At 33.1% G+C, this 13,771-nt stretch overlaps 1 protein-coding gene across 3 annotated transcripts in view; it reads left to right on the top strand.

Annotated features, from left to right (window-relative positions):
• LOC120272125 (DNA (cytosine-5)-methyltransferase CMT2-like) overlaps positions 1-13,771 on the top strand; it is a 46,867-nt gene that overhangs the window by 16,064 nt on the left and 17,032 nt on the right. For all 3 annotated transcript variants that reach the window (XM_039278876.1, XM_039278875.1, XM_039278877.1), the window contains 7 exons: positions 2,803-2,990; positions 3,096-3,161; positions 3,254-3,499; positions 4,147-4,205; positions 4,270-4,336; positions 7,657-7,986; positions 8,086-8,154. In XM_039278876.1, the coding sequence (XP_039134810.1) occupies positions 2,803-2,990; positions 3,096-3,161; positions 3,254-3,499; positions 4,147-4,205; positions 4,270-4,336; positions 7,657-7,986; positions 8,086-8,154 (1,025 nt within the window). The remainder of the gene's footprint in view (positions 1-2,802; positions 2,991-3,095; positions 3,162-3,253; positions 3,500-4,146; positions 4,206-4,269; positions 4,337-7,656; positions 7,987-8,085; positions 8,155-13,771) is intronic.

Raw genomic sequence — 13,771 nt, 5'->3', positions numbered from 1 at the left:
ATTGCTATTAAAGACTTAAAAAAAAAAAGCCTTAAATACAATGAGATGGAGTTCTTAAGCTCTCAGCTTCTTTTTAGGGCTGGTTAAGAAAAAAAGGACTCTCTTTGCCAGCTGATGTTTTGGCAGTTCTGCAGTCCAGTGATGATTGGAGGTGGAGATGGACTTCTCAAACTATTTGATTCTATGTTAAGGCTGAGGAAAAAGGGGAGAATGGCCTATTTGCATGTTGATAGTTTGTGGACTTCTCAAGCTCTCATTTGTGAGGGTTTGGACTTCTCAAGCTCTATGATTCTCTGTTAAGGCTGAGATAAGGAGAGGATGCCATTTCATCATCTGATGGTGTGGCTGTTCTATAGTTCGGCGATGATAGAGGTGGGATAGACTTCTCAAGTTTCTATTTGCAAAGATTTTCATTTCTTAAGCTTTCTGATTCCTGAGGTTGAAAAAAAAAAGGAGGTAATGCCCTATTCGGCTAACAATTTATGAATTTCTCAAGCTGTTACTTGCAAGGATTTGGACTTCTTAAGCTCTCTAAGACTTTGTTAAGGCTGACAGGAAAAAGAAGATGATGCTCTTTTTTGCCGGGTGATAGTTTAGTAGTAAGTAGGACTGGACTTGTTAAGTTCTCATTGAGAAGAATTTGCACTTCTCAAACTTTTTAATTTTCTGTTAGGGTTGAGAAAAAGCAGAGAATGGCGAAGATGAAAAGAAAAGAGGAAAGTGGTAATAGTTTAGACATTATCTAAACTGTGATTAAAACTCAAAACCATAACAGCTGCTATTGGTGATTGACAACAGGGACGTATAAGCAATTAAACATTTTTTGTAGGGGTATGCAAGCACATATCCTTTTTGTAGGGCCATTTAAGCAAATTACATATCTTAAGGGGCATGCAAGCAATTTTCTTGTTTTAGTAAGATCTCATCACGCTAAAAATCAGTCAACTTCTCTTGGTTTGTTTTTCCTATGCCAATAGACATTGTATTGGTTTTGATACCAAATTGATGGATAATAGGATAGACAATCACACGTAGGGTTTCTAGTCAATCACCTGCGGAAACTGTAAGCAATCACATTTAGAAGAACAAAAGAAAATGAAGTAATTACACCTCAAAGTATAGCATTAAGCTAAAAGAAACTAGAGAATAATTAATTCATTGGAATTCTAAGAAGACTCCACACAGGAAAAAAGCTTATTTAAACTAAAAATTATCTAAGCTTCTAAATCTATTGAATAATATTTAATACAAGCCCATCAAATTTTACACACTTATGTAGGCCAAAAAATGAAATCACCAAACTACCCAACACCAAAGCATATGATTTACACGTAGACAACTGACAAAACTAAACCATGCGGAATAATAATGGGGCCCATGTTCTACATCAAGGATTATTGCCAAAAATTTTAACCATGTTTTTTAAAGTTTTGGTAACCTCACAAGTGAAGTTTAGTTAAATGCATGATTTACGTTAGTCCGCCTGAGGGCTACGATACAATATTCACTGCATAATCACCATGTCTGTAATGATGCAGAGGAAAATATTAACATGGTGGTTAGTATGAAAGATTTATTAAATATATTTACAACTGTACAAGCTTCCTGGTCATGATTATCACAAACTTATTATGCTTGGAATTGTTATTACCATGTTTGTAATGGATAATTGGATGTTTTGTACGTCCATGCCTTTGGATTAATGTGTGTATATCTTATCAATCTAATTCTATTTGCATCTTTAATGCTATTTTTCCCATTATCTTAAATATTCAATTTTATTTGCACCTTTTGATTTTGGGCATATTTATTTAAGTCCATGATCATTGAGTACTAATGTTAAGGCTAAAATTTTGGAGTTATTAATTGAGATCATTTTAGATGATCTTGACTTTCTTAAGTCAAATGGATTTGGTGTTTGTTCTTTCTTTCTTTCTTCTTTAATGAATGCTAGATTTATGATGTTAGGAAGAATTATGTTTTTTTGAGTGCTAGATTTTATTTTATTAGGAAGATTTCTGTTTTAGATATAATTAGAAAAATCAGGACCTAGTAGACTAGCCTCCGTTTAGATCACAACTGATCATGATTGTAAAGTTATTGAATTTTTGAGACAACAATTTTTGTGTTGCAGCTTTTTCCTTGTCACTCTCTCCTTTTTTCAAGTTATGTGGTAATGCTAATTTGTTTTTATTTGATGCAACAGAGGTTGGGTCAGAATAATAACGGTCATGTGCAGAATTTGTCAAAAAAGATCTTTACCCTCTTTGTACATAATTTTAGAATTGGACTCTTCTATCATACATGGAAAATGAAGAATTTGATTTTATAATTTAATAAAAAAATTACATTTGCTCAGAGAATGTGAACATCCAAATGCTGTGTTCTTAAAGAGTGAAGGCAAGATACATATTTTGAACTACACTGTATATGCTCTTTCTTTATTTTTCCCTTACTTCTCTCCCTCTCTTTGACCTGCCTTATTTTGCTTCGTTCTTAGTTGATGTAATTTCTGCAAGCCTTAGAAAAAGATAACTAAATTTCACATCAGTCACGAACTACTCTCAAAACTTGATTGTGATAATGATTAATCTTTGTGTTAAGCTAGGGCAAGCTCAAAGACAAATGAAAAATTTCTTAGTTGGCTATTATGTGAAAATAGATAAAGGTTGGTTGAGTACTTCCATGATATTTCAGATGTTACTGTATGTGTCTCTTTTATGTTTGTCATGCCATTTTCCTAAGTTGATATATCTATGATTATCAAGATATCTCAGCATCTAACATTTTCTAATGATTTAGGTGAAAAGAGGGATTTGTGCTCATGTTATGGCTTTGAAAATGATAGTGATGTTTCGTTAAAAGGTGTGCGGCACTGTTGCAAGTCTAACAATGTAGAGGCAACGCTATTAGATCTGTATTCTGGTTGTGGTGGAATGTCAACTGGGCTTTGTCTTGGAGCTCGACTGTCTGGTCTGAATCTTGTGACAGTAAGTATTTTGTCACACTCAATTCTTAACATGTTCTGGGCATATATCATTCCTTTTTCATCTTTGAATCTTTTCCATTTGGGCTGACTTATATTCCCTTCATAGAAATGGGCTGTTGATTCTGACGAGGCTGCATGTGAAAGTCTGAAACTAAATCATCCAGAAACTCAAGTAAGCTTTATTTGAACAACTATATTTGCTTTCTGGAACTGCCTTTGTTATTCACTTAGAAACATTATGTGGATATTTTTGTTTTGCAATAGATCAGGAATGAGTCCGCAGATGATTTTCTGGATTTGTTAAGAGAATGGAAGAGACTTTGCAAATGCTATGCTGTTGGTATTGGTAATCAAAGAAAACCTAACTTAAGGTCCTCTCATGTGAAAAAGTCCAATCCACATGCTCGAGATGACTCTTCGATGGATTCTGAAGAATTTGAGGTTTCAAGGCTAGTTGATATTTGTTATGGCGACCCTGCAAATGTTGGGAAGCGTGGATTGAAATTTAAGGTCAATTATCAATTCCTCTTATTTTATTATCTTGTTAGTGCCATAGTTGTAGCATTTCCAGTTTTATTGTAATTAAAGTAGTTGAGAATCCCTTTCGCATGGCGCATTCTGGTTAATGAATGCTTTGATACGTTAACCTGTAGCAGCTACATGGAGCAATTAGAATTTATATAATAAAACACTTTTAATGACAATTAAAAAGGTATAATTTCCTAAGCAGTCCCTCTACTTTTCTAAATTTACCTTTTTAGCCTCTTTACTTTGAACTGTAACTTTTCGGTCCCTCTATAATTTTAATTTAGCCATGTCAGTTCTCCTAAACCCTAAATCCTAACCCTAAACCATCAAAAAGAGAGACTGACATGACTCATTTAAACATAGCAGATGAACTAGTTTAAAGTGAGGGACTAAAAAGTTAAGTTTGAAAAGGTGGGGGACTATTTAGAGAATTATACCAAATTAAAATCGTTAAAAGATTTGTGTGACATGATGGTTAGAAAAGTAAAGATGGATTCAAAAGAGACATATCCAAGTTTGCATATGATGGCTTGGTTTTGAACTTATTGTGAATATTGCTTTTAATATTTTAGTTTGGACAGTATCTTTTTACAATGTCTTTGTTGACTATGGCATAATAATAATTCCAGGTGCGGTGGAAAGGTTTTGGTCCTAGTGAAGATACATGGGAACCAATTGAAGGACTAAGGTACTTCCTCTCGAATAAGTTGTGTTTATTGTGATTACATCTTTGACACTGTGCATTGCTTCAGCAACTGTAAGGACAGTATAAGAGATTTTGTAGTTGAAGGGGTCAAGGCAAAGATACTTCCTCTACCTGTAAGTTCATTTATTACATGAGATATGCTATATGTACATTTGATTATTAATTTATCAGTTCAACATTTTCCTGATTGAAGAGGAAGGACCATTGCAGTTTCTATTGCCTATAAACTTATGCTCTTTAATTTCCCAAACAAGGGCCATAGTTTTCATTGATATTGTAATCAATTAGATGATTTTCCTATTAAAATAGTTATTTTAATTGCCAAAGATTCGTGTGACAACTAGCACATTCATATGCTTGCAATAGGTAATAATATTTTTCAATTGTTTCATGACTTTGTACCATAAAATGAAAATACGCGTAACCTCTTTCAATTCGTTTGGGCACTTGACTATTTTCTAGTCTATAACTCCATTAGAAATCATTGTAGAAAAAACCATATGTTGCCTTAGTTATATGATAGGAAGCACACAAGTCTTTTTGATTAAGTTTTCATGCACATCCATGGTTGTTAAATCAAGATTCGAATCTTGAATCGAAATCCTAATTTTGTGAATTGTGAATCGAGAATTGTGAGATTCAGTAATAATTAACAAAATTAGTGAAAAATAATATATATTATATTCTAAAATATGTATTTATAAACTTTTCACCTTTTATAATCTTTGACTTTTGATTTATAAGTTTGTATCATTTGCCTAAATATGCTAAACCAAAAATTTCCTAATCTTAAGACTTATAGTGTCTTTCATTTGAAACCTAAAAAGTTTTAAATCTAATAATCTATATTTTTGAGCTATATTAAATCCATATAATTTCCGAATTCGAGCCCATCGAGCCCATCATCATCATGGATTTATCTAAAAAATTTCACTATAAATTACTTGTAATTGCTTTTCTTCCTCATCCTCCTCTGTGATATCTTTTCCTTTTTTCTTTCTATCAAACATCAAATTCCATGACCCTATATTAGATTTAGAGCTCTTTTAGACATTTCAAACAGCAAAATTCCAAATTTGTAACATAAATAATAATAATAATATATTTAGTTTAATATTTTTATATAACATATGCCATGTGAATCAAAATTATAAAATATTAATCATAAAACAAAATGGTCAAAACTACAAACTTATTTTATAAATTTTAATCATAAATTTATTAAAACAAATTATTTCATTCTTATCACAAATGGATTTATTCTTATCTTAATTTACATAACATAAATTAGGATTCTTAAATTTTTTGAAAGATAAATCCTAATTGGCATAAGCAGTGGCGGAACCAGAAGAAAAGTAGAGGGGGTGCTAACTCAAAGAATTAAAAATAGGTTTTGGACATTTATTAAAAAAAATCAAAAAAATATATAGTCAGATTAGTTAAACTACAAATTCATTGTAGTTTGGCCGATCTAATTAAAAAAACAAAAAAACAAAAAAACAAATGAGACTATAGGATACAGTCAATAATTTTTTTTATGTAAGACTTACTAAAAAAATTAAGGGCCAAACAATAGAATGTTATAAATATTTTTCTATATATATATTTATTTATTTATATGTTATATCCTAGCATATAATAATTACTAGGTCAAACAATACATTTTTATCATTTTTTCTAAAATTATAATTTTTATTCTATGTAAACTGATTTGTAATAAATGGAGGGGCCAAAACAATAATGTTTTGAAAAAAAAAAGTGAATTCTTTTATACTATATGAACCAATATGTAAAATATCAAAATAATAAATTTTTTTTTTCCAAACATTTTTTTTTTAACTATCGGTATTCATTTGTAAAAACTTGTTATTTTTAGAAAAATAAAATAAACTTTCAATGGATATATAGAGAGAGAGTGTGTGTGTGTGAGAGAGAGAATTAAAGAGAGAGGGGTTTGAACTATGCCCTCCTCAGTCCCTTAATATATATATAATTGGTTGGGCCAAGGGATGCTCAAGCACCCCCTTGACCTTCCTCCCCCTTCCTTCTGCCCTTGGGCATAAGTGAATTAGATGAATCTTGTGATTCAATGTCGCATTGATTCCTATGATTTAGTAACTATTTGAGAGATTCGGTAACAATTCGATGATATTTTTGATTTGTATGTACGATTCGTATAGGTGAGAATGGACTTGATACACACAATACGAATCGCAATCGTACGATTCTAATAATGGTGTTTGCATCCGTAATTTTACTTGAATGAATTGTTTATTATTGTTAGATGTAGATCAAATATATTCTCTAGAGTCAATTTAACCCAAATCATAACTGGTATGATGGATATATATATGTTTATATCCATATTTATTAACTTAACCTATTTGCCTTTTTGATAGGTGCTAGTCCATTTTAGCTATCTACGATGCAAACAATTCAATTAAACAAACTTTTATACATGTTAGTTGAAACCCAAACATATTATCTCGACTTTAATCAGCCTGAAAGCTTAAGTTGATGTGAGATGTGGCATTTGGTATTTATGGTAAACTTAGAACCAAGTAAACAACCCTTTTTTGGTTGGAAACTTAGGGTAACCCGTAAGCAAACATAATTAAGTCTTTAGGATGATCCAAAGGTCTTCTTAAATTGGACTCCTCACAGAACATATTTAGGTGCGTTCCATCCTCATACATTTTTTAGCATTTATAACTTACAAAAATTATTTTGCGTATATAAGTAATTAGATCTCATTATCTTTATATGTCCATATAAAAGATGTGACTACATATATGCCCCTTAAATTATTCTTTTTTTTCTGTGTACCTTTGGAAAAGTGTATATGCAGTCATGCAGAATAGTATTTTAAGATCAATGATTGCACATATGCATTTCTATATTTAGGGTGTTTTGCATATGGACACCTTGATATATGATTTTCTCTTATAAAGCCTTTCTAAATTTGAAATTGAATACATACCTTCTTATGCCCTTTTATGTGTGTATATGCAGAGCAAGGCTATTGTTATCTTTAGAGCATATCCTTCCAAATATAATCATATTATAATTTTGTATTCTTTGAGGTATTGAAAAAATATTTCAATAAGGTGACAAAAACTTATAAATATTTTTAACCAAAATTATTTAATTTATTAAATAATTATATATCTGTGGTAAATAAACATAACAAGGGCATCATTGACATTTGACAATTTTCTTTTCCATTGATGCTCTACTAAACACATTGAAACAGTGTAATTCTTCTTTGTCATATCAGCGCTGTTTCGTCTTTACTAACAAATGCTACCTTTGTTACTCTAATAATTATGAGCAAATTAACTACATCAGTTATAGGGACTGTACTTCTATGTTCAAATTGCTCTCTACAACAAGGTAGATATTCATTATTTTATTTCTCGCTAAACAATTTCAGGGTGAAGTAGATGTTGTATGTGGAGGTCCTCCATGCCAAGGTATCAGTGGCTATAATCGGTTTAGAAACTTCAATGCGCCACTAGATGATGAAAGAAACCGCCAAATAGCTGTCTTCATGGATATTGTAGAATTCTTGAAGCCTAAATATGTTTTAATGGAAAATGTTGTTGATATATTGAAGTTTGCAAAGGCTACGCTAGCACGATATTCATTGAGTCGATTAGTTCACATGAACTACCAAGCAAGGTTTGGAATGATGGCTGCAGGTTGTTATGGCCTTCCACAATTTCGTTTGCGTGTGTTCTTATGGGGTTGCCATCCCTATGAGGCAAGTTTTGATGTATGATAGTTCTTTGTTTTGCAGATCATTGTTTCATATACTAGTTTCCTTTCTTTCTTTCTTTTTTTTTTTTTAATTTTGTTGCAGAAATTACCTCAATTTCCCCTTCCAACGCATGAAGTGATCTTGAGAGGTGGTGCCTCTGCTGAGTTTGAGGTATGCTATTTCTCTTTTATTTGATTAACTTGCCTTGTTTCAAATGAAAGAAAATCAATTTAAAGTCTGACTTTTGCTTTGAATAGTTTTCCATGCAAAATTATTTGAATATCTATAATTTGAAATTTGCGCCCTATTAAAATTAGTTAAGCTCTTGGCTACCATGAAAAGTGTGGTTGTGATATCTTGAATTGTTTTGTGAAGACTGAAAATTAGGGACATAACCTCATTGTTTCCATCTTTTGCACCAAAAAATATGCAGATAACCTTTTGTTCCATTTTTCCATATATGAGATCATTTATAAGATTGTTTCACTTGAGGATGAGTACAACCCTGATAATGCTAACATGATTCAACACCTTCGTGATGATTTCATGCATGATAAGGTAGTTGAGGGAAACAACTAATGAATGTATTCATGTATTTTTGATCTTTCTTAGGACCATCACTCAGAGCTTCAGAAACTTTTAGGAGAATTTTTAGTTTCAATTATGTTAAGAAAGCTTCCACCTTAGATTTGAGCACAAGTTTGATTCCATTGACCCTCAAAAGGTGCCTTTGGAAATGGGGATAAATGAGTTAGGGTAGTGGAGGTAAGGTTTGGAATTTGAAATTATTTAAAGGAAAATTTTAATTATACTTTGACTATTAATACTAATCAATATAAATATTTTAATATTAGAAATATACTTTGCTAATGAATATGGCTATTTACTAATATTAATAGTTATAAATATTATTTAATTAAATAATTAAATCTTGTATAAGAAAATTGGTGGGGTAACTATGGGTGTTTGGTTTGAGGTTTGGGTAACCCCATTGCTAGATGCTGTCAAGAATCCCACAAGTCAAGAAAATCAAAACAAGAGATTGAGAGAAATGAAATTCTACAGGTCAAGAAACCCAAAGTATGAGATCAAGAATGAACTAAATTGTCTGACCATATTATGGATTTTTCAGACTTATATATTGGGACGAAAGGAATACATAAATAGTATGTGCAATTTGAGGCTCCATTCTATTAATAGATAGAGTTCTTGATTATAATCCTAATATGGAAAGACAATCCTAAATTTTCTGATTAATTCCTTCACATATTCTTGTGATATATATTGCATTGATTCCTTGACGTGTTTTCATGACATTGTAATTGATTCCTTGACACTCCCTCAAATTGATGCTGGTGAATAAACTAGAAACAATTCGCTAGTAAGAAGATGATGACAATCGCTTGTTGAAGCTTTTGTTAAGATATCAGCTAGTTGATCTTGAGAATGCATATAACTATATAAGGAAGAAATATAAACTGTCAACCAAACATATTCCAAATACAATGGCAATCTATTTAATATGCTAATTCTCTTATGAAAAATAGGATTCTTTGCAATTTAGGTAGCATTACTGTTATCAGAATGCTAAAGCGTATAGTATTCAAATTTATCAAAATTAGGCTGTTGATCACATATAGCTTTGTTAATTTGAAGACAAAAAGAATCTTTGGTATGATAATAAGATTGTTTCTATAGGGCAGCCACAAATGGTTAAAATTAGGATGTTAGAGGATAAGTTTTGGTCATAAAATGTTCCGACATTGGGAATTATTTTTCTCATCAAATTTGAAGATTGTTAATTGCACCTTGTGAAGTTTAATTCTTGTGAGAATAGGAAAAATAATTTGGATATCAATCAAGAAAAGAGTACAAGGGTATATATAGAGAAATATTAGGGTTTTGTGGTATGGGTCCAATATGGCCCATTAACCAATCTAAACTCTAACACTCCACCTCAAGCTGGAGCATATATATCGAACATGCGTAGCTTGTTACATAGATTACTAAAGACTTTAACATTTAAACCCTTGGTGAAGATATCTGCTAGTTGTTCAGATGACTGGGTGTATAGCGTAGAAATGACTCCCTTTAATACCATATCACGAACATAGTGACGATCAACCTCCATATGCTTGGTATGCTCATGGAATGTTGGATTGTTTGCAATGAAGATGGCGGCCTGATTATTACACAACATCTGCATAGTTATCGTGACGGGGAATCCTAACTCAGATAGAAGAGATTGCACCCAAACCATCTCATAAGCTGTCTGTGCCATTGATCTGTACTCTGCTTCAACATTCGATCTTGAAACCGCATTCTGCTTCTTGCTTCGCTAAGTAACCAAGTTTCCACCAACATACGTACAGAATCGGACGTAGACTTTCTGTCTCCTCTATCGCCAGCATAACCCGAGTCAGAATAGGTAGGTGACCATAATTCTTGTAAAGAAGACCTTTGCCGGGAGCTCCTTTAACATATGCAAGCACCCTGCCAGTGAACTTCTCGTGGCTCATGCATAAACTGACTCAAGAGTCCAACTGTGTAAGATATATCAGGACGAGTAACTGTTAGATAAATGAGCTTGCCAATCAAATGTTTGTATTGACTTGGATCTTTGAGAGATGGGAAGATGTCTCCCAGAAGGGTGGTGACTGCTCAATAGGTGTACTCTCTGGTTTACAACCCAATAAACCAGTCTTCTTAAGTAAGTCCAACACATATTTCCGCTGTGAGAGCGTCATCTTTCCTTTGGCATATGAAAACTCAATACCTAGGAAGTATTTGGGTCGTCCATGTCTCGTGTAACGAAATGCTTCATTAAATGCTCCTTAGTTCTCTGAATGCCCTGATGATCGCTACCCGCCAACAAGATGTCATCGACATATACCGCAAGTACCACACAATTAGATTAAGTGTTCTTATAAAACATAGAGTGATCCACATTACACCTGCGAAAACCATTTGTAATTGCAATTACACTAAATTTTTCAAACCATGCACGAGAACTTTGTTTTAGACCATAGATCGCTTTCTTGAGCTGGCAGCAAGGGCGGAGGGAGAGGGGGGCAAAGGGGCAGCCGCCCCCCCTGCCGCCGGGGGCCCCTTTCCCCCTTCTCTCTTTCTCCGTTTTTCCACACTCTCTCTCTCTGGCCGTCCCCTTTCCCCCTCGCCCGCCCTTTCTCCCTCTTCCCCTCTTTTTTTTTTTCTCTCTAATTAGTTTTTATTCTCTCTTTAATTAGTTTTTATTCTCTCCCTTCCCCTCCCACCCTCTCTCTAACCCGTTTGGTGCTTTGCAGTGAAAGACTTTCCCTGTAAAGTCTTTCGTTGTAAAATTTTTCCCTGCAAAGTAACAAGACAATGTTTGGCATGTATAATAAAAAATGTAATTGAAATACATGTAAAGTTAATTCTTTCGTTTGGTATGAATAAGTTTCTATGTAAAGTTATATGCATTCTCAATTTTACCCTTGATTACTCTAGTTAATAAATTAAAAATTTATATATAAAAAACATTTTAAATTTCATCACCAAATCATTGTAGCATCAAATAAATTCATTAAAACCATACAAAAAACTAAAATCTAGTTCCAAAAATATAAAAATTTAACAAAAATATATTAAAAAGTTAAAAAAAAATATATAAAAAAATTAATGAGTGATCTCTCTTGCCCTAGAGTTTTGGAAAGAAAAGAAAAATGGAGTTTTGTTCGAGGGTTTTTAAAATCAAGAAAAGATAAAGAAAAAACATTATTTAACTAAAGGTAGTATCGGAATTTCACTTGCTTAATATTTTCACAGTCACTGTGTAATCCTTTTCACATCCTCCCCCCTATGAATCATTTTCCCTAGTCAAAGGGAAAGTAATTACATGAAGACCGTTACTTTGCATTGCTCATATTAAACCAAACGTGTGAAAGTCTTTCACAACTTTACTTTCCTACAACTTTACAGTTTTTTATTCTCTTTCTTCCACCCCCTATCTCTCTTTCTAAGTTTTTTATTTTTATTTTTTAAAATCATCTCTCTATTGTTTTTTATTTTTATTTTTAAAAAAATTAATTTTTTTTTTACAAATTAATAGATATAGTCTAAAACAATCAAAAGGGCTTATAGCCTAATAGTACTTGATGAGATCTCTAGTTCAAAACTTATTAAAAGCAATAAAGATAATGGGTCGACATCGGTTGTGAGTGTGGGTTTGTAGCCCAAACTCTTCATCACCGGTTGAGAGTGCGTGGATTAAATAATTAAATTTCATTCCAGCACACGCCCAAATCTATACAGCATTTGTCACTTTTGTTAACAAAAAAAAATCTAAAACATAATATTTTTAAAAAATATTATCAAAAATTTATTATTTGATTTATTAATATTTTATAAATTACTTTGTGTAGCATTTTTTTAACTCTATGTTTTAGTTTTTAATTTTTTTTACAAATTAATTTATATAATATATAAAATTACATTTTTAGTAGAGTTTTTTAAATATATGATTTTTATAAACTAAACTATAAATTATCATATAAATGAATTTTAAAAATATAAAATTTTTAATTAGTTAATTAATTAATTTTTTTTTTAATTCGCCCCCTAACCTTTAACTTCTGGCTCCGCCACTAGCTGGCAGACTAGATTCTCCTCCTGAGCAACATACTCTGGAGGTTGCTCCATAAACACTGTTTCAACTAAGTCTCCATAGAGAAAGATATTCTTTACATCGAGTTGACAGAGTGCCCATGATCGATTCATAGCCACCGACAGTAGAATGCGAATGGAATTCAGACGAGTAACCGGTGAAAAAGTCTTAGCATAATCAACACCAAAAGTTTGAGTAAAACCACAGGCCACCAACCGGGCTTTGTAGTGATCAACTGTACCATCAGCTTTGTGCTTGACAGAGAAGAGCCATCGGCAAGAGACGACATTGGCATCAGCAAGGCGAGGCACGAGCTCCCATGTACCTGGAGATCTCAAGGCTTCCATTTCCTCATCCATTGCCTTCTGCCATTGTGGAAGCAGACGTGCATCCTGGTAGTTCCTGGGGATCGATTCAGCAGACAGGAAAGAGCAAAGGTGCCGAAGGACGGGTGAAAATTATCATAAGAAACAAAAAGTGAGATGGGATGTTTGGTACAAGAACGAATTCCTTTGCGAAAGGCAATGGGAAGATCAAAAGACGGGTCTACATCATCCGGGGAGACGATCAGGGGAGGCAGATCTGGCAGTGGTACATGTTGGCGGCGATGATAAACCTGTCCAAAACGGCCATCAGCTGAATCTACTGGAGGAAGCGTCACACTAGGCACAAGCACAGGTGGAGTGACAGAAACAGGAATAGGAAGAACAATATCAGATGACATTGTCAACAAATCGTGAGAACCCGAGTCGGAAAAAAAAGATTGAGACTCAAAAAACGTGACATCCATAGACACATAATACTTCTGACTAGTCGGGTGCTACAAACGATATCCACGTTGGGTGCGGGAATATCCGACAAAGACACATTTAAGCACATGCAGGCACAACTTATCCAAACCAGGAGTTAAATCCTGAACAAAACCAACACAACCGAAAACATGAGGAGATAAGCGAAATAATTCAGTATCAGGTAGAAGACGACATAGAGGGACCTCTTCCCCTAAGGGTGCAGAAGACATACGATTAATAAGATATACTGCAGTTAAGATAGCATTAGACCACAAATACCTAGGGACATTACGCTCCACTAAGAGAGTGCATGCAACATTTAAGATGTGACGATGCTTTCTTTCAGCAACCCCAT

Source organism: Dioscorea cayenensis, chromosome 11 (genome assembly GCF_009730915.1).
Source record: "Dioscorea cayenensis subsp. rotundata cultivar TDr96_F1 chromosome 11, TDr96_F1_v2_PseudoChromosome.rev07_lg8_w22 25.fasta, whole genome shotgun sequence".
Taxonomy (NCBI): domain Eukaryota; kingdom Viridiplantae; phylum Streptophyta; class Magnoliopsida; order Dioscoreales; family Dioscoreaceae; genus Dioscorea; species Dioscorea cayenensis.
The sequence above is the reverse complement of the archived record's forward strand: the minus strand, read 5'-3'. Positions and strand labels throughout refer to the sequence as shown.